Raw genomic sequence first — 21,848 nt, 5'->3', positions numbered from 1 at the left:
TTCTATTTTTGCAAATGATGTTACCTTGCAGGAGGAATTACATTACTAGGGCAGCTTCAAGAGTTCATAGGCTCACCCCACTTTCAGTTCATGCTCTCTGATTCTTGTTTGCATTTCAAGATGTAACTTCTTAGTCTCTTGCTTTAGCTGCCTGCCATCATGCCTAGCCACCATTAGGAACCGTAAGCCCCAATAAACTCTTCCTCCCTGTTTTTGGTCATGGTATTTTATCAGTGACAAGTGACTAGTGCACCGTGTTTTGTAAGAAGCTGTTCTGCTCAAATGTGTTTGCATAGCTGTTTTCTGAGAGCTGAAGACAGGCACCAGGAAGACACATATTTCATGGAGCTAAGAAGTGAGCTGGAAAGAAAATGAAGGAAAATATTACCTTTCATTGGGTAGTTTCTGCTCTTAATGTTTCTCTTAATTTTTTTCGGCCAGAAATCAGAGGAGAACTCTTGAAGTTGCTCCAGGAGTGCAATTCCTCCAGTGAGCCAATGGTATAGAAAGGGAACTCTGGTGAATATATTTGGAATAATGGTTGGGTAGGGGTGGTCATGGTGGAGGAAGAAGTATAGTCACACATTTGACCTCAGAAGTCCATTCTGAGAATGCAACATTAACCTTGAGTATATCTCTGCAGATGTACCTGGCACTGGCAATGAGACAAGTCTAATTCTCTTTTTCAGATGACACAAATGCTTAAATGTTTCATGTTTTGGAGTTTTAAATTCTTTTTTTATAAAAATGAGGATGATGCCCTACAAGCTTGCGATGTGATTTTAATGTAGTAAATCATGCATTACTAGAAGAACAACTGAGAGTATGTAAGAAATCTCTAAGTGAGAAGTGAAATGGCAGAATGAGGATGCTATCAGTGGCAACGGTTAGTGATAAAGATGCTACCAAGAGATTCTGACACAAGTGGCTATGCAGAGTTTGAAAACCTCTAGCCAGGTGAACTAAAACAGGCTAAGAACACTCAACAAATTTTTGTGTATCCACTGTGGATTCGGGGCTTTCAAGGCATTGGAAGAACAATGAATAAAAACACAAAATTGTTTTCAAAATGTTTAAATGCTGGTGAGGAAGATAGGCAATAAAGCAAAAGTAATAAAAATAAAGGATAGAATGGTTTCATAGTGATTGAAAGACACACCTCTTTATCCAAACCACACATAGTTCCAAAAGTGAGTTTATAAGCTAGGTACTCACATTTTTTATTTTAATCTCACTCCTAGAATTGTAGTTTTAATCTAGATACTAGAATTTTAGTTTTAATCTATGTACAAGAATTTTAATTTTAATGGAGGTGGTAGAATTTTAATTTAAGAAGTGGAAAATTAATTTTAATCTAAATCACAGAGTTTTAATTTTTCTAGGGGCTAGCGTTTTGATTTTAATCTAGGGAATACACTCTTTTGATCTTTTAGAAATACTTTTCTTTTTTAAGTTGCCCAACTAATAAATATAGTAGTGACACTTCCGTTGCTGCACAGCAATAGGTGTCTTTAATGTCACAACCAGCAAATCCATGAGCAGCGTCTGCAGAGATGAGAGGCCTTCCCCACACCCAATTCGCCATATTCACAAAAGATTTCCCACTGTCGTGCATTGTCCCTATCCCTACACCAAGGTGAAGGTCCGTACAGCTGATTACACACAGAAAAACCACCACCTAGCTATCAAAACTACATGGAATCTGTGTTTTTCTCGTTTGCAAAAATTTCAGCTTCACAGTTTGTCAGAGGTCAATGGCTGTGCTTCGCGGTGAGTTGATGGTGTATTGCAGATTTTAGCTGCAAACCTGATAGTGAAGTAATGAGCATGTCTCCCTTCCTCCTTCCCTCAGATGGTGTCACAGCAGTGACTTAAAAACACACATGAAATGGTCCAAGTAACTCCAGGAATCAGAGGAGAAGAACTGTCACCCATGGCATTTAGTCAAAACTCAAAATACTAAGGATCTACATGCATGTTGAGGAAATGAACAATTTGAGATATCTCTAGGATTTACATTAGCCCTTAATAACGTATGACAATTGAAAAACAAATTGTAGTCAAAGGTCATCTTTTTTACTAAAAATACTTTTACTTTTTATCCCCAGCCACTGAGAAATAGACACTCAAGGATAAATATCGAACAGAAAAATATGATCTGTATTCTCCAGGGAAATAATTTAACCTAGAAAACTATAAGTCACTAAGAAAGTCTCTGAGAAATTAAAGGGGAGATTTGATTTTCTTAAATCTTACATTTCTTTATAGGAGAAAATCAAAACAGGAACATATCTAGTTCCTTCTCAAGCCAGTAGAGTACTTGGGGAAAATATATGAAAAATGTGTAATAATTTTGTAATAAAATATTGCTACAACCTCACCGGTAATAAAACTGAAGTAGGTTTTAAGTCACAGAATAATAAAAAGGATACGTTCTAGTTTCTAATTCTGTCAAATTCCTATCATATCAGATTTTGATATCTCCACATTTTAACAAGTTAGTTTTCATGCCAATTTGACACACCTGGGGAGAGGGAGCCTCAACTGAAAATTTGCCTACTGTGGGCACATATGGATGCATTTCTTTTGGTGGCTGATTGATGAAGGAACCCACTATGGGTGGAACCATCCCTAGGTTAGCCTTAGCCATATAAGAAGGCAAAACATGAGCTGAGCAGCATCCAGTAAGCAGAGTTCTGTGGTGCCCTCTCCTGCCTCCACATTCCTACCTGGAGTTCCTGCCTTGACTTACTTCCATAATGGACTGTAAGGAAATAAACACTTTCGTCCATCCCCTAAATTGGTTTTGTTTGTTATATCACAGCAACAGAAACCTAAGACAGGGAGACAAGTGTCAACCCCACATAGTCAAATGAGCTAAGCAAAAACCAGTTTTAGGGGCCGAAGACATAGCTCAGTCATCAAGAGCACTGTCTGCTTTTCCCGAGGACCCAGTTTCAATTCGTAGCACCATGCGGCAGCTCACAATTGTCTATGACATTCATGCAGGCAAGACACTAGTGCACATAAAAACATAAAAATTAGTCATTAAAATATTAAGGTAACAACAACAACAACAACAATAAAACCAGTTTTTATGCTCATATCCCTTCATTTAAGGGTTATAAAAGACTGGCAATGAGGATTAAAGGAGGATGATTTTAAGAAGTAAATGGGACTTAGTTCTTGTCTCAAGCTCATCTAGCATGTTTTCACTGAAACACTTGAAGAATGTCCTCTGGATGTTTTTGGAAACCACTCTGAAACCCAGGACTACGGTCATCCTGTTGCTCACAAGAAACACGGCAGGGATGGAAAGAGAGATTGTGGTGTTGGAAATGGTCTAAAAGGATCAGAAAGGTCTTCCGGATTCACATCTCACATTTCTAAGATTCTGAGAAAGAACGACTCCACCCACACTGAAGTGATGTCTTTGGAAGAAGCTGGAGATGCAAGCTCGGTGTCCTGAGGATGTGTGCTATAGCTATTTTTCTGTTGTTGCAATAAAGCCCTCGGACGAATAGTAAATTAGAAGAAGAAAGGGGTGTGAGTTGTAAAGGGAGCCCCGAATGGCTGTGTAAACAATAGATGAGTTCTAAGTGGATGTGTATGTTTGACATGGCCATGACCTTCTCAAGGACTCATACCTCAGACCCATAGGAATTTGACAAAGCCTACAGTAAGTTTCAGGGGGATGACAAATGTTGACAGTGTATGCAAGTATAGGAGTTACAAGTGTGTGGCCAATGTATGTTAACACCACAGCTTCTTTCATGATGATCGCACCCTGAGACTGGTCCCCTATAGGTATGCCCTGTGGAGACGAGCTAACACCTCATTTAGCTGCACACAATAAACAGACTGAGTTGCTCAGTTGTTGAGTAGTGGGTGCCGCTCCATCAGAATGAGCACAGCCTACCTCCCCCTAGATTTTCTGTATTGTTGTCTGTGTATCTGTCTTTTCTTTATTCTCAGTCAGGTTTCTAGAACCAACTGATTCAGGATACGGTAAAAGGCTTTATTTGAGGTTACATTTTCAAGTCCCATTCGTCTTTGAAGAAAGCTGGTACAGGAACACAAAGATAGTAGCTTAAAGCATACGCCATAGAGGAATACTGCTTGCCAACTTGCTCGCTGTTTTCCGTTCAGCTAGCTTTCTTATTCAGCCCTGGCCTACCTGTCTACAGGGGTGGTATCAGTTATAGGGGGATGGGTACTGCTACAGTAATTAATATCAATCCCCTGCAGACATGCTCAAAGGCCAAGCTCATCTAGGTAATTATTCAATTAGAGGTTTCCTCTCAGATGACTTTTAAATTGTGTCAAGTTGACGATTAAAACTAAGCAGATAATGTAGAATGATTCCTAAACTAGGGAGGAGCATGATTAACCAGGTCAAGGGAAAAAGATAAGTAATAAATGCCATGAAGTGATATATACATGTTTGCATGTTCTTGTGCATGTGTGTGTGCATGTGTATATGTGAGTGTGAGTATGAATGTGTCTGTTTCTTTATCTGTGTTTTTCTGCATCCTTGTGTAAAAGATAGTCTTGAGAACCTAAGAAAATGCTCAATATGGACTCATATTTCATGATCCCAAAGATAATCCAACTATGTAGCAATTACGATGGTACAGCAGTCATGTCACCAGATCCTGGCAGTGGTCAGGAAGAATAACTCTGTCAGATATATGAGGAATGAATGCCAGTGACAATTTACCATCAGTCCACATCTGCTAAGAACCTCTCTGCCCCAAGTTTGACAGGTTCACAAGACTGTAACTATATAATTAACATTTAGTTGATAATGTTACTCCAGGTCTCCTGGCACCCTGACCACTTTCTTACCAGATAGAAGTAAAAACTGCTACACTACTGGCCACCAAGTCTCTATTAAAAAACTTGGTTTCTTTTTAACACTATAGAAATGAAAAGATCTTTCTATTACCAGTCACTGACAAGAAATGCTACAGAACTTGACCTAGAGTTCATTTGAATACAAGGAAGGAACCATTTCTGGAAAAAAAATGAGTTTGAATAAACTTTGGTCTGAACTTTCTCATTCAGTTATATAATATTGAGGCAATAGCTCTAATGATTGTATATCTCCTTTCACAAAATTAATTCATCAAAGGAAAGTTAATGCACAGCTCTATGTGTAAAGAGATTATTCCAAAATCGTTTGAGCTGGGGAGGGGTGAAGCAGCATGAGGAGGCTGAGGTTGTACGAGGCCCCTCAGCTGTTGAAGGATGCTTTAAAAGCAGCCCTGGGATAATAGAAACCCCTTTGATTTTATAATTATACTTAATTGTTTTGTTTTCATTTGGAGAAGAGAATTCAATAGGTTGAGGAGCTTTTCCAGAGAAAGCTTGTTAATGAGTTACCTTCTTTGAGAAACTTGCAAAAAGCTGTTACTTCTCACCTTTTATATTTGAAAATCATTGCCACATGACTGGGACAATGCTCAAACACTGGTGGCAAGGCAGGACATGGCATCATTGTAACAGTTACAGCTACACACGCCTTGGTTTTTCAGCTCATTGGGGTTCTCCAACATTTGAAACCTAGACCTCTTAACCCTCTAGAGCTTGCCACCCATTGCATACGAATAGGAAGTAGAAAAGCAGAGCAAGGATGAATGGGAAGACCCCAACGTCCAAAAAAAGTGAGCGAACTGTCTATCAGAGTGTATGAATCTAAAGGGATTGATGTTGAATGAAAATAGCTACCTCAAAAGCACTTATTATATAAGGCTTGTATCTTCACGAAATTACAGGGTAAAGGAATGCAGAATGGTAATTGCCATAGGTTTAAAGGAGAGGTGGCTATGGCTATGAAAGAAGAAGTAGGATGAGAGCTCTAGTGGGGAAATGGTTCTGTTGTGTGACCATAGTTGCCAAGCTTAAGAATACACACACAGGATAAAGCAACATAAAACTAATCACAAGTACAGAAATATGTGTATACAATTAGTTAAAACTGGGGTATGCAAGTAAATTGTCTCAGTAGTTTTATGGTTGAGATATGGAACCATATAGCTAGATAAGACACTGACACTGGAGGAAATGGCATAAGGAATATATGACATCTCTATCACTTTTTGTAAATGCATGTGAACTTACAATTATCTGAAGGTAATCATAAATACTAGAACCAGGATACTTTCATGCCTTAAGCATTTCATCAATGGGCGCTTACTGGTTATTAAAAGGCATGAAACGAACAATGCAGGAACACCTCAGGATGGAACAAAATAATCATATTCTTTGGCTTATTATATTTCATTACATATCTATTGTATCTTGAGTCAAGATCTTGCTCTGTAGTCTAGGCTGAGTAAGCCCTGACACATACCACTCAAGAATAATGCAACTCAATATGCATAGGGTCTATGTAAGTGAATCTTTGAAATTTCCCTATCCAAAACCAAATAGAGTGAAACAGCCATGCCTAGCCCATGTTGCTGGGGAGAACAAAGAAAGCAGATAACCACAGCAGCAAATATTCAGGATTATTACACACATGCACGGCAATATCTGAAACATTTGGGAGTCAGCCACATTTGCTATCCAGTAGCCACTGACATTCTGACTCTATGGCTGGCTTTGTCTTCAGCTGGAAATCAAGCTTAGATAACTAGATCTTGTGGTCAATAGTCTTGCTAACATGGGCCAACAGCTTGCCCTAATGACTTTGAGGGCATCGTTCTGCAACTGGGGTTGACTTGGAATGTTATGGTAATGAAATAAACAAATGTGGGTGAAAATACCAAGCATAGCACTGGTTTTGGGTTATGGGTTACTCACCAAATTTCAATTTTTTAAAGGAATCCATTCATTCATTCGTGTGTGTGTGTGTGTGTGTGTGTGTGTGTGTGTGTGTGTGTGTGTAGTGCCTGAAGATGTCAAAAGAGGGTGTCAGATCAGATCTTCTGGAGCTGGAGTTACATACATGAGGGCCTGAGCCACCTGAAGTGGTTGCTGGCAAGTGAACTCCAGTCCTCTGGAAAACTCAGCAAGCTCTTTTAGCCAATGAGCCATCCCTTCAGTGTCCAAATGCCAATTTATGCAAAGTAAAAGCAGAGTAAAGTTAACATCACATCATAAGTTTTGCTTCTTTAAAAACACAACCTCGGGCCTAGGAGACTAATGACCTGAATTCAGTATTTGAACTCTCTTAATATGAGAGAAATGAGTTTCACAAATTGTCCTATTACCCACACATATATACTCGTGTGCACAAACATAAATATAATTAAAAAAAAAAGCTTCCTCTCTAGGATCCTATGCTTCTTCTTTCCGGGTGTTAAAACAAAACATCTAGGAACAACTTCAGGCTAACAAAGACCCCAGTCACTCCATGAACAGAAATAAAAAGATATCAGAGATATATACATTTTGAATTTTTTAATATTTTATTAACAATTAAGACTATAGAATAATTTTACCCAAGACTATCAGTGTGCCTTGGAAAATAAAAATACATCATTTTAAAATTTTAATTTTGAACTTGGTCAAAAATCAAGTTTAGTTCAAATGAATAAGAAAGTATTTTTATGAGAAAAGCATAAAATACAATGGCCAGAAAATGCCTTGAGAATACAAGTAGGAATTAAAGAGAAAATAATATGCTACATATAAGTAAGATGAAAAATTAATATTTCTATTTGGAGTGATTTTTAATATTATTGAAATTTGAGAGGAAGATAATAGAGAAAATGAGACTATTTGAAAAATCTTACAGAAATATAAAGTATAATAAATATATAATATACAGTTTAAATGGAGTTATGCCTCAGGCTGGTGAGAATGCTCTGGTCAAGAACCATAAACAATCTAGCAGAAACCTCAGAACTGTTGTTTGGGGAAACTAAAGAAAGCCACAAAACTATATTGTCATTTCTCTTGGTTGCCTTCCAGAGGTTAAAGGCAAACTCTATTACTGAAGACACTACAAAATTTAGAGACAGGATTTGGAGGGATTGGACAAGAACTAATCTGAAAGATTCCTCCTGGAGGACTAGCTTTCACAGTGTCTGATAGTATGATTCAAAGTATAGTGAGAGTTTTGATTTCTTTTAAAAACCCAGTTATGTTAATATGAATGTGTTTTTGTTTTAATCCCAGGTGTGGGATGAGAGGCACTTCATGGGTGATTATGATTTGCTTCGTGCACTAGCAGGGTATGATCTTTGCCACCTGCAGATTGTTTAATTCTGGAGACTCTGGAGAGAGTATAAATGAGAGAGCATAGAGGGGGCCTGTGGAGGCTGCTATTTGTCCTGCTGAAGAAGTTGGAGATATTCTGATGACAAAGATTGGACTGGCACCAAGAAAGGAGACATCCCTAATCAACAGGAAATAGTCTAAAGAGGTCTATATCCCCTTCTTTCTCTCCTACCCCTGGTGCTGGGGGCCTGGTTAGAAGTGATCAGGGCAAAGTAAAGGTTGAGAGGGAAGTAGAGATATAAGTACTGAATAAAATAACTTAAAAAAATCACCAACAGCAAACTGCCAAAAGAGAAAAGCATTGAATAAGCCTACCTAACTGCAAACCTTTTGAAGCACAACAATGAGCATCAAGGACACAATAGTGGCACTTTTGTTTTGAGAGTAGTCAAGAGATTTTCTCTGATAGATAATCAGAAGACAATTCAAAAAAAGGGACAAAAACAATTGGAATATTTGACAGTGTCTTAATAAAACATAAGTCCATAGTAAAATGTTTAAAAACTAGACAACATGTACTTTTGCTTGAAAAAGTGAACTAATTTTCATTAAATTTAGGAACAAAAAGGGTTTCCTTTCTGCTCTATATGTTTCAATATGTATCTTTAAACAGTTGTTTAGTCAATAGGGATGATTAGAGGAAAGAAAGGGAGGAGTTATAAACCACGAAATATGAACCCCAGAAGCTTATTATCTGAAGTCATATTGTTTTTTAACCTAGAAATTCCAAGAAAGAAACTGAAAATTAATTACCTTCTTAATAAATTAGATCGTTATTAACTTGCCTGGTTAAGATAAAAACAAAAGTAAAGTATAGAAATCAATAATCTTCTAGAAATAAGCATGAGTAATTTGAAAACAACCATTGAAGAAAAGATTGTGCTTAGAGATGCAATTACAAGAATAAATTGCTGTGTGCATGTGCATGTGTTCAAATATGTGGACCGGCCAGTAAATGTATGTACTTGTGGAAACTCAGGGCCAACCACATTGGTTTTGAAACTGTGTCTCTCACTGGGACCTGGAACTTAAAATTAGACTAGATTGGCTGCCTAGCCAACACCAGTGACTGATTTACAAATCATAATTACGCATGTGTGCCACCAGGTCCAATTTTTCATATAGATGCTGGGGATAACTCAAGTCTTCGGGTTCACAGAGAAAGCATTTCACTGACCAAACCATCTCCTTAGTCCCAGTGATATAATTTCCAGGAATAAAATAACCAGGAAATTTGTAATAATTTTGTTGAAACTCCTTCAAAACAATGGGAATACTCAGAAAGTTCTTGACCAGGATTTTCAATATTGTAAACACTTCATTTTTCCCAAGAATATGCCATTAAAATGCCACCATTTTTTCAACTAGATAATCTGCTATTAAGTTCTGGTTGACTTCTAAATAAGTCAGTTAGACTTACTTAAACAATTACTTTAAAAACAATTAGACAAGTAAGATTCAAGATGGGACGATTTGAAGGGGAATTTTAGACATTGTCCAACATTTCTGTAATTACAGGTATGACACCAATCTTCTAGTTTGATGTTGTTGTTGTTGCTGCTATGATAAACACTGACCAAGAGCATCTTGAGAAGGGAAAGGTTACTTGAATTCCACATCTCAATGACAATCCGTCACCAAAGGAAGTTGTGGCACAAATAAGCAGTACAGTTGGAAGCCACGGAGAAGTACTACTTACTGAAGGACTTGTTCTTCATGGCTACGTTAGTCTGTGTTTTTATACCTTCCAGGACTATCTGCTCAGGTTTAGCATCATCAACAGTAGTAGGCCGGGCTCTCCCATACCAACCACTAATTAGGAAAATGGTCACACAGACTTACCTACGGGCTAGCCTTATGGAGATGGCTTCTCAATTGAGAATTCCCTTTATAAAGATGGCTCTACTTTGTATCTAGCTGAGAAAAACTGACAGCAGTAACATATCGGGGGGCGGGGAGGTCTTGGTGAACTTTAACAGGAGTTCAAAAACGGAAGAATATAAAATGGGATAAACCTGTCATCTCAGGAAAGAGGAACTGTTGAATTGTTGTGAAATTCAGATAGGGATTGGGGAAGAACATATTTTGATCCTTACCTCAAACTAAGCAAATGAGATTATAGAACTTATTCACAGGGGAGAAGAGTCCAATATGCCAGGCGAAAGCACAGTTGTTACATAAGATATGCATTTAAGGTGATTCCAGAACGAGAAATGATAAAGTGCGACACAGAATCCTATAAAGCTTAAGAGAAACACGGATTAATTTATCCATATTAAAGTAAAATAAAACACAATTAACATGGGAAAGATGTGAAATTCACATTTCCAAGAAAGTATTTGGTATTTTCCAATGTAACCAATTCAATAACATATCAGAAGCAATATTTAATACTAAAATTCTATATAAATGCTAGACACGTACTAACATCCTCAAACATGCGGGTCTTATACAGAAGAGGACAACATTCTAATAGACAAGGGCACTAGGTGCTTATTAAATAAGTTACCTAAAATTGAGAGCCATGGACTTGTCAAAAGATGGTTGCTGAATAAATTTTTTCAGATGACCGAGCTATAATTAACCCAAGGCCATCTAGGCTAAATGGAAAGCTCCATCTTACAGACTGTAACGCCCTTCCACCATCCCAGATTCACAGCAGAAGTATTTGCCTATCTGTTAATGCTACGAATATAACCACATTTATCTTCTAAGTCATTCTTTTTTTTTTTTTTTTTTTTTTTTGGTTCTTTTTTTCGGAGCTGGGGATCGAACCCAGGGTCTTGCGCTTCCTAGGCAAGCGCTCTACCACTGAGCTAAATCCCCAACCCCTAAGTCATTCTTTCCATGCAAGAAATAACACCAGGAGCAAATTTGAGGAGAGTCTACTTGTCAACCTTTCTGTGTATTAAGAAGCTGGTTTCTGTTCCCTGAGATCTAGTTACAGTCAGGGCACAGGCACTGTCATGAATATTGAAGAAGGTCCTGTATCAATGTGGTATAAAGAACGCTCCCCAATTACCTCTGACTGGTTACTAAAAGGCTGAACAGCCAATGACTGTGCAGAGGAGGAGAAAAGCCAAGTGGCCAAGGGGGAAGGACCAGGAGAAAGAGTTGCTTCAAGATAAAAGATCCATGAGGCAGGGGGAGGCAGAAGAAGGTTGCCAGGAGGTTAGGTTTGAGGAGAATTCCCCAAGGGAGTTCCTTATGAGGGTACACATGGATCAGAACAAGCCTACATGGGTTAGAATGGCTCGAACCCTGCCAAGCATGTGCCAGCAGCTTGTTAATAAAAATACCAGGTCTCCATGTCTGTCTTTCAGAAGCTGTATGGGTTAAAGTGTGCATAGAAAACACTGCAGATATTTGGAAGCAAAAGGGGCCACCGCAAATCCCCAAAATATACTAACATACAACCTGGGTCTTCAAATCTCACAGCTGAAACACATAGATCCTTCTTTCCAACAAAACAAATAAAACCAAAAGACTCCGAAGTGTTCTTGGCTCCAGTTTCTTTAGCTCAATAACTAAATCAGGAAGCTCATTTGGATGACAAGTAAGATAAAGACCTCTGCCCAGAAGACCTCATAGAACAAAAGAAAATCTGAAAGAAAGAAAAATCCACTTCAGATTACATGTGAGAGCTAGAGAACTAAGCACAATCATTTTGTCCTGTAAACTCACTGTGGAGAAAAGCAAAATGGTTTTTGCTAAGATATGTTACTGGATACAGGAAAGTATAATTCCTTCTCATAAAAGCAAACTTAAAATAGGTAGAGGAATTTTCTAAGAGTCTTACAAAGTAAAAATACAAATGATGTCACTATAAAAAGCTATGAGAATCAGAATATCTTCACAGGGAAATTAGCTTCACAATAAAAAAAATCACAAGGATATCCTAAAGTAGGAACGTCAGCAAATTCTAAGCATCAAAATCTCAAAGAAAATAAATATTTGTAAATGGACAGTAGATTGTCCTTGATGAGCAAAGCTGCTTTGAACAGTGAATACATTTAGTATTTTCAGATATGAGTCTTAAATGCCAACGTAATACAGGCTTTAAGAGACAAGTACTTAAAGTGTAATCTAGGAGAAGGACAGGAAACAGCACATGGATAAGAAATGGCTAAAATTAAAGGAGAAATCCTTTCTGAAAGAGGTAGAAGCTAGAAGTGATAGCACCGAGTACACAGTGTTTACATGGTTATGCGTGCTATGCACACATATCATGGTAGTGTGACCACACCGATAGATCACCAGTTTGTGAGATGTGGTAGAATTCTAAGTTTGCACTTCCTCAACTTTAACTGAAAAAGAAGGAGCTGCCTTCTGTCTCACTAGGTATCAGGTTGTAGTCAGAATAGACAGATGAGGACCCGCACAGCCTCCATGTCGACACAACAATAAACAAGTTTCCTTGGCATCTATCTTACAGAACCGTTTCATAACTAATGTAATCACAGACTCCTAAGTAAAATAAGCTAGTTATTATTGAGGACAACTAGATGTGTCTAAAACATGACTCCAGCCTTCAAAGAACTTCAGATTGTTTCACTGGAACAAGTGTAGAAAAAAAGCCTCTGCTGCAAGTCCAAGAAAGGGGGCCAAGTCAAACCTTCCCTGAGTTTATAGCTGGGTGCTGAACTACGAATGCTCAGAAGAGCTGATTAGAGAGATAAGCAGTTTGTTTTTAAAGCAGAGAGAGGCCCTGAGTACCCTTAGAGCTTTCTCAGAGGTGGGTCTTGAGGTTCACACAACACATTTAGTTTTAAGTCACCAAGGTGTGGGTGAGCAGTATGCTAGGGTTAAGTCTGCAAACTGGAGAGGAGGTGTGCTCGAATGATCCTGCAGAAGCATCTTCCAAGAGTTGGTACAAAGGCAACAGACCCAATTAAGTGCTCATGTTACTCCTAATAGAAGTTACTCTGGGTATAAAGGAATCTGATGGCACAGGAATGGCTAAAGAGACCATTGTCCTTGGAGTCCTGTTAGAGTGAGTTCATGGTTGTGAAAGAGGATTCAAATTAACACAGGAGCAATGAAGAGTGACTGGACATGAGGGGCCAAATTGGGGTATTTTGTTAAAAAAGCAAGTACATATGTGGACACTGAAGGCTGACTTAACTCTCTAAAGTGAAGAGTCGGGTGGATGGTATTGCTATAAACAGGGCCAGGAAACAAAGCAAGACAAATGTGTTCCATGGGCTAGAGAAGATTATTAGTTTATCTGGGGACAAGTAAATTCTGAGTCTTAAGGGAGGCAGATAGCTGCATTAACAGCAGCAGAGGAATGCATGATCTATCTTCCAGAAAATTCTGAATCTAAGAACTATAGATGAGAGCTTAAATTCCTGAGGAAAATCTTCAGTTGCTCCAGTTGCAAAATTTTAAAAGTTGAATGCTGTCATAGGCAAAATTATAGTCTTACCTGTTTTTTCCTTTCTTTTCCTTCCTTCCTTCCTTTCTTTCTTTCTTTCTTTCCTTCTTTCTTTCTTTTCTTTCTTTTTCCTTTTGTCTCTCCACTAAGCCAAAATGGAGTAAACACTTACAATCTGGATGATTGTCACCCGACACATAGTGTGGGTGAACTGTGCCCTATGCAGCCACTGTGAGCCTGTGCTTTTAACTGTGGCTTTTCTCCAGTAAGCACTCAGGGACCGCTTGCTAGCACACCTGCCATCAGAGTCACCAGGAATGAATCCCAGCAGACCGGCAATCTTTTTCTTCACCACAGGCAAAATTCTATAGTAGAACTAAGGGGTGAATGACCCTGGAGGAGACGAGTAGTCGACTATGCAGCTGGAAATCAACACTTTCTTCTCCTAACAGAAAGCTAACTCCCTGGGGGAAAATGGGCCCTTCTCTCAGAAAATGAACACAGCAGTCTATGGGGCCCATAACCAAGCAGAAAAGTATCAGGTTCTGAAAGGTACCCTGGATTTGGAGACTTCCCCCAACTGGTCTAACTGGTTTCCATCACCCACCAACCTCTATCTTGCCTCTTTTGCTCTTTAAGGTATGAATTTTCCCTCTAAAACCCATCTCAATGTCAACAGCACATGGATCTAAAACTGGCCAAATCAATAGAGTGTGGTTGGAGGCTCTGGTACACAAGCATTCCTACTTGGGTGTTAGTTATTGAATGAAGAGTAATTAATACTCTCAGCCCTTTCTCACCTATATTGTAACCATTTGTGTAGATGTGTTACTGCCACTGGTGAGGAAAAAGACAAGCTCGATTCATCCCAGTGTAATGGTTTTGTATCTAGAGAGTGTCCATTGAACATTATCAGAAAGATGAGACTGGGGATGAGGTTCCCTTCTTTGTGGAGAATGCGCTCTTCCCATAAGTGTGACAATCTAGGACATTTCGGGAACAGGAACCTTAGAGTGCTTCGCACACTCACACACAGGCCTCTTGTTCTCAGCAAAGCCCATTGACAAAATGTTTGCTGCCATGGTTGTTGTCCTGAAGGTAAAGCCAAGTGTGGGCATAACGGCTTACTCTTAACCTACTAAGCATACATTGTTTCTTATTATAATGATGTCAAAATAAAATTATCTGATGTCATTCCTTAAAGACTACAGAACTCTTTAATTATTTGAACGTTCTATCAAGGACACAAATCCAGTTCCTGTAATTCAAATACTTTGTTCCATTGCAGCAAATGTTGTAAGGTTGCCTAGAACAGTTCCCTGAAGGTGAAGAAGAAGCCAAGAGAATGAACGTACAGTGTCTCAACATTTCTTCCTCCCTCTTCTGCATAGCTTTCTTTCTCCACTCTTCCTCCACCTCTCTGATAAGCTTAGACTTAAAAACACAATTCTGTTTAGCATAACTGCCCTCAAAGCCAGACTGCACCTTATGCAGTTTCTTGAATCTGAATTAGAGAGGCTGGAGGGAGGAGGAAGCTCTGAAGAAAAGCATCTTCCCCAGAGTTCATCTGCACTAACAGTAAAAACAGCCCAGTCACCTTAGAATGTACAGACTGTTCTCCAGTGCCACTCTTTCCAGATGACCACATCTGGAGCCACATCCAGCAGAAGGCCAAGTACTAGTACCTACAGTTCTTAAGAAAGGTCGGAGCATCCTTCTTTCTCCCAAGGAGACTTGAGATTCATTTTCAGAAATGTTTCCCCACCTTTCATATTGCACCTACATGAGAGGAGGAGGAAAACAGCTACCCACCGTGTCCTAGGCTGCTTCATACATATGCCTTCGCCAGATGTGAGAGAAAACCCACATAAGTTAGACCTTCTGTTCCTGATGACTTCAGATGTAAAGTCAGCATGGGATCCTGCATACTGAATTAGAACAAGGTGCTCAAAAACCTGCTTGGTGGACAGCAGGTGTGTGGCTCAGTAGGCTAGTAGGATGGTAAAGAGACCCCAGCTGTGATAGAAAGAATTCCCACATGGATTCTTACAGTCTGACCTATACATACGCACCCCATGAGTTCACTTCCCTGGAATGTGGAGCGGACACATGAATATGCAGATAAGCCATAGGTTAAGGATATAATTAAGGTAAGTAGTGGGCTGACCTTGAGTTCATCACAAAGGAGATTATTCTGAAGGGTCCCGACTTAAGGGAACTTCTACTAAAGACCCTCTTGCTGATCGTGGAGAAATCAGCTGTGCTCTTATGAAACCGTGCATGGGAGCGGCAGGCTAAGGTGCAGTAATACGTCCTGGCGGGCTCTAGCTGTTGAGAAGAGTGCCTGGCTGACAACTGGAAAGAAAACAGGACCTCAGTTATAGATATACAAGTCTGCCACCCATTGTTTTAGAACAGAAGGAGATGTGGGACCCTAGATGTGACCACAGGTACAGCTGACCACTTGTTTATGGCCTCGCCAGACTATTAGAAGAAGACTCAGCTGACTCCTGCTTAGACCTCCCAACTACAAGGGGAGATGGCAAACATCTCTTTGTTTTGGTGATTATTACACAGAAATAAAACACTAACATAGGACCGGGCATTCCTAAGCATAGATAGGAGGAATGCAAAGTCTATATCAATAGCAGGTTAAAAAAACAAAGCAAGGCTAAAGAACACAGGTCTTCGCAAACTTCAGTTAGTGGAGTGTAAGGGATACCTCCCTAAGTGCATTCACACAGGCTTTATCAACAGGTCCACACACAATAAAGTCTACTACTTTCTATCTGCCTCTGCCGACATCTCCAAACCACAGTTCAGCAAAGACCGGAGGAGAGTTGCACTGGCTTCTGTCCTAGCATACTCTGCCCTTGGCAGCACTGGGAATACTGGGTTTCTTCCTATGCCTCTATCACGAAGAACTTAAAAGAAAAACAACAAACTCCACATAAAAATTGCATCATACAAAAAGAATTTTAACTTTAATACATTTCTTTAAATCTTTTGGCCGTGCTATATAAGAATACAGAAAATATATACAAATATTAATGAGTACCGCCTTTGTTTTGAAGATGTTAGGTACCACCATATTGATGGGTTATATCAGGTTACAGTTTGTCTTAATAACCACATAGAGAAAGAAGCATTCTATCCAAATTTAGATAAGTCTGGAAAATGTAGGCTAATGCACCATCATGTTTGAAATGGACATGTCTTTATATCTTCCAAAAAAGGAATGTAAGTTTTCATAGATGGTACTTACGCCAGAGATGGTAACAAATACTCACACTTAACTAGATATTTTCTAAATATATCCTTACATGTTTTTATTATGTTTGCTTTGTATTTATGATAATATTAATACGGTTAAAGCCAGTATTTATTCAGCCAGGTTACAATGCACTAAACATAGTCAATGACAGTAGCTATGCAAATATGAGTACATGAGTGGGATGATGTAGTCATATGTGCCTGTGTGCTTTAAGTGAGAAGTATTCATCCATGAAATGAATCAAAGAAATCACTATCATTATTCTTCTCTCCATAAGTGGGGTATATGGATTCAACAGCTAAAGGGTTTTTGGTCTCTGTCTCATTATGTGTCAATTAAATACTTTAGAAGATGTTTCAATAAGTATACTTTAGCTATAATTTTATATAAGTAGTATTTGCTTCCAAAAGTGTTTATAAAGTGCATATATGAAAATGAGGGGAAGAGAAAACTTGACAGTGCAGGTAAGTAGAGCAGCAATAGGCAATAAAAACCGAACTTCTGTCCTGTCGCCCTGGCGTACCATAAGTTTATAGGATTGGGATGTAGATGTCTGGATGGGAGCACCTTTATTTCTCTACTCGGAAGATCTTTAGCTCATGCCCTGAATTCTTCAAATGTTTTTAATTTTTGTAGTAAATCAGTAGGGGTAATAAAAAAATCTGTGTATTGTTTAGGTTAGAAAGGGAAAGTTTTCCAGGATGTTTCATTTCTCTTTTACTTTTATTAAAATTGTTCAAAATAAAAATAAATCCTACACAAGAATGCCCCTAAAACATACCCCAGAAACGAGGTAGAAATGAACAGTCAGGGGTTGGGGATTTAGCTCAATGGTAGAGCACTTGCCTAGCAAGTGCAAGGCCCTGGGTTCAGTCCTCAGCTCTGGAAAAAAAAATGAACAGTCAACTCAGTGTACACAGAATAAAACAGTAATATAAAATTTTCAGCACACTTTTTAATTGCAGAGGTGGCAATTAAAAATTTAATACTTTAAAACTTGGATATAGACTTGTCCTTTGAAAGAAAATAAATTAATTTTATGAATAGATCAAGAGAAAATAGAATATGCATAGGAAAAACTTTCAAGGCTAAAACTACTTAATAAAATTGTATCAACAAGAAAACATGTCATAATAAGATCAATTAAACCTTTAACTGGAAGAATGATTTTCTACAATTCTATATTAGCAAACCCTAGACTGAGAATTTACTTAAATTTCAGATTATTTAAGTTATCCTGCAATTAAAAAATTAACTGAGAAAATACCAATTTTTTACATCAGAGTTTCTTGAGATAAGAGGTATTCATTAAGTGTTATAAACAAAATCTTGTCCCTGTCAAGATTTATGTTACTCACTGCTTGGAGAAGACTGTGGTTTCATACACCTTGGATCTCTCCAGGAATCCTCAAGAGCATGGGAACGCAGATCAGGCATGGTCATCAAATACGTGTGTATATGTATGTGTTTATTATGCATATATATACATATATACATGTAGATAGGTAGGTAGATAGATTTAAAATTTCTAACTTTCTATTCTTTAACAAGAATGTGTAAAACAGAATGATTCACACACACACACACACACACACACACACATCTCCATCTCTCTACATGTACACTTCTGCTTCTCATGGGAGTTGGAAAGAGGTCACATTCTCACACTACAGCCTCTTTGATTAGCAACTGAAATCCAAATGTCTCTCTGAGGTAGTTCCCAGGGTTCTGCTGGGATGGTTCGGTATACATTGTACTCCATTCAACTTTAAATGACAATGACATAAACCAGTCAGCATTTCCTAATCCTTCACCGTCAAGATATACACCCAGGAACAATGTTTAGACCACCTTGGTTTGGAATATTCAACTTTAAGAACCATCATCTGTTCAGAACTGCTCTTCAGAGATTCCAGTCATAGCAGCTAGAGACAGTGGTGTTGATTATGAAGGTGATGTCAGTGGGCAGGAACTGAACTAATGCTCAAATAATTTTTCTTATTGTCATCTAGTAAAACACAAATATCTAGTGGCAGTGACCAATATGCCTCCTCATATCGAGAATTACGAAAAGGTAAAGACTGGATTCCTCTAAAGATTATTTTAAAAGAACAGCTACCAAAGAAATGTGAAGAAATAATCACGACTAGCCTTGACAAGGCTAAATTTCAAAAACAAAATCCGAACAAAATCAAAGAGTACTTCACCTTTCTGGCATGCAAAACTTGCCTAACTCTTCCAAAAGATTAAAACCGTGTGTCCCACCTAGAAGGGTCTGCGCATCCAGTTTGTGTGGAAGTAGAAGGAGGTGTTAAGTCTCACACAGGCTCCAAGAGATGCACGGCCACGTATAAAATAGAGACCCTTAGACTGCTGAGAAAGCTTTCAGAATGAATAAATCTATCTGAGTCTTATGAAACAGACAGAAAAGGGGACAAGAGCACACAGAAACTGCTTATAATGAAGATGTGGGTGTCCTGGTGGGACCTGCGGCCAGCATTTCTTAAGGACAGAGCTAAAACCAATTACAAGATCTCCAGGTACTGGCAGAAGAAGCCTGGGAGAGAGGACCTGACCGTGGTCCTGAAAGATTCCGGGCTATTTCCAGAAGGACATAAAACACCACATATGCACTCACATATTTTTGCCCAGTCCAACCCAAGAAGTCAGAGATTCAATACTATTTCACTTCACAAGACTCTAAAACTTTCCCTGTGGTCGAAGCAGTCTTCACAACGTTCAACTCCTTTCTCAGTCTTTCCTCGAGTGTTGTGGTAATTTCAGCGTTCAGAGGCGAGATACTGAGAGACTCCCAACACTCAGAAAAGTCTATGGGCAGCTCACACCTGGCCTGCATGAGACCAGCACAGGATTTCTTAAACTCGAATGGGAGATCATAGGAGTCTGGAAAACCTCCAAACTCTAACCCGGACAACGTCGGAACTGTAGGAAAATAAAGTGCACAGCATCTCACAGCACCAAGCTACTCAAGGTACCGCACAGCACAGGTCCCACCTGGAATAGTTCATCATTTTCAGTCGTGTGTTCCTGTGTTCCAGACCTAGGCAATCAAGCGATCCATCTAAACCAATACCAAGTGCCTGTATGATTTGTGTGTGTGTGTGTGTGTGTGTGTGTGTGTGTTTTGGGGGGGTGGGTGTCCTGTTTATTTTGTTACCTTTTTCTCCGCCTAAAAGATATCCTGGCTACCCTGACAAGAAAAGAAGGCAAATTATTGCGCGGATGGAAATGGGAAAGGGAGCAAAAGTCGGAGAGAAAACCGTCTTAGGGAAACGGACAACTCAGGCAAGTCCTACTTACGTGTTCCGTCGAAACGGGTGGCAATAGTGTCCAGGAAGGTGTTCTGTGGCGCCAGCAATCCTTTCATAACCGGCATTTTTCCAGCGCTGTGTGAAATTCCCCATCAAAGTTTGTCCACAAGGATGGCTCTGAAGGAAAGTGCCAAGCTGGGAGAAGCCACCAGGAGCGTGATGACGGCAGGGGCGGGGGGCCAGGCGTGCAGAGGATGGGCCGGGCAAAGAAGGCGGGGGTGGGGGTAGCAGCAGAAGGAGCTACTCCCCGGCCGCTGCACAGTGACCAGAGCAGCCCGCGATCAGAGCTCTGAACCCGACTAGTTCCTGGCTTCCTCTTCGGTTCCCTCCTCCTTCTGCAGCGACAACCCCCAGGGTCTCTCCGTAGAGCCTTCGAGAGCCCACGGTGGCCCGGGGCGCCGCGCCCTGACCCGCGCTCTAGGGTCGTGGAGGACTGCGCCCCATCTGGGAAGACTGCGGCGCTAAGCCTCAAGTACCCCAGGGACACTGAGAAATCGAAAAACGCGAGTCAGAGCAACTCCCGCCCCCCAGGAGCTGGGAACAAAGACCCCTTTGTTCAGCTCTGTCCCTCTCCCGAGAGACCAGAGTCCCGTGGGTGTGGTGTCGTGGAGGGGAGGAGACAGGTCACTGCAGGTAACCCGCCTCCGCCTAGAACTTGGGAGGGGGAGGCACCCCACCGTGGTGTCCTAGGTAGCAAAGGCCGCCTGGGGCTCTGGAGGGAGGTGTCCCCCTTCAGGTGCACCTGCCAGCCCCAGCTCCAAGTCAGCTGAGTGCCTGCTACTCGGATGATGGGGTCTCTCCAGGTGTGAGGTTTGTGAACTCTCCTCGGCTCCGAAAGGAATTTCAGGTACACTCCCTTGTCAAATTCTCATTGCTCTCCCTCAACCACCAAAACTAAAAAGGGGAACAAACCCTCTTAAATGGGTAAAGGTTTCCCACTCTGCCTTGAAATGTGCACAGAGTCTTTCTAGAAAAGTTTGCTATTTTTATTGATTTATAAAATACATGAAAGTAACAGAGGTGAGTTTTTTTTTTCCGTGTAAAAACAGTTTCAATGTGATCCCCTCTCCCCCAGCAGTAAGGGTCCCCCAAAACCGCCGTCAGCACCTGGGCTGGGCTGGCGCCAAGAACTGCCAATATTTCAAAAAAATTAAAATCGGTCTCTGTCCCTTTCCCTAAGGCTCAGGAAGGGACTCCCTCTCCGCCTATTCTGCGACAGAAAGCGACCCAAACCTTGGGTGCATCCCTGCGGGAGGGCAAAGGGACGTGAGGAGCCCAGGTTCCACTGAAACCCTAGCAAGAAGGAAAGGGAAAGTTAAGAGCCCAGGGGAGAACAGAAGCCCAGGTGCCACTGCACCCGGAAAGGAAGGAGGGACACGCGAACAGGTGTCTGAGGTGCTGCAGCGACCGCTGGGTCCCCGCCTCAAGGATTCGGGCGCGGCCGCAGGTGCAAACGGCCCCGAAGCATCTGGCGGAGGCTCTTTGCTCGAATCCCTGGGGATTCTGGGGTGATAAGGGACTCTAGGGGTTTCCTTGTTGCGGTCCTGGGTTCCGCGAGTGCGGGGTGGAAAGAGAATGGAGGCGGCTCCTTGTCCCCGCCCCTGGTCCCCTTTATCGGTGATGCACTTCCTGCTGC

The 21,848-nt window shown here is 40.4% G+C and overlaps 1 protein-coding gene across 1 annotated transcript in view; it reads right to left on the bottom strand.

The window, feature by feature from the left end:
* Nucleotides 1–20,325, bottom strand: part of Kcnh8 (potassium voltage-gated channel subfamily H member 8) — a 439,763-nt gene extending 419,438 nt beyond the window's left edge. Inside the window, 1 exon segment of the mRNA NM_145095.2 lies at nucleotides 20,202–20,325. Within this exon segment, the coding sequence (NP_659563.1) occupies nucleotides 20,202–20,277 (76 nt within the window). The 5' untranslated portion in view covers nucleotides 20,278–20,325.
* Between the last annotated feature and the right edge of the window lie 1,523 nt (nucleotides 20,326–21,848).

Source organism: Rattus norvegicus, chromosome 9 (assembly GCF_036323735.1).
Source record: "Rattus norvegicus strain BN/NHsdMcwi chromosome 9, GRCr8, whole genome shotgun sequence".
NCBI lineage: Eukaryota > Metazoa > Chordata > Mammalia > Rodentia > Muridae > Rattus > Rattus norvegicus.
This window is presented reverse-complemented; position numbering and strand designations above follow the sequence as displayed.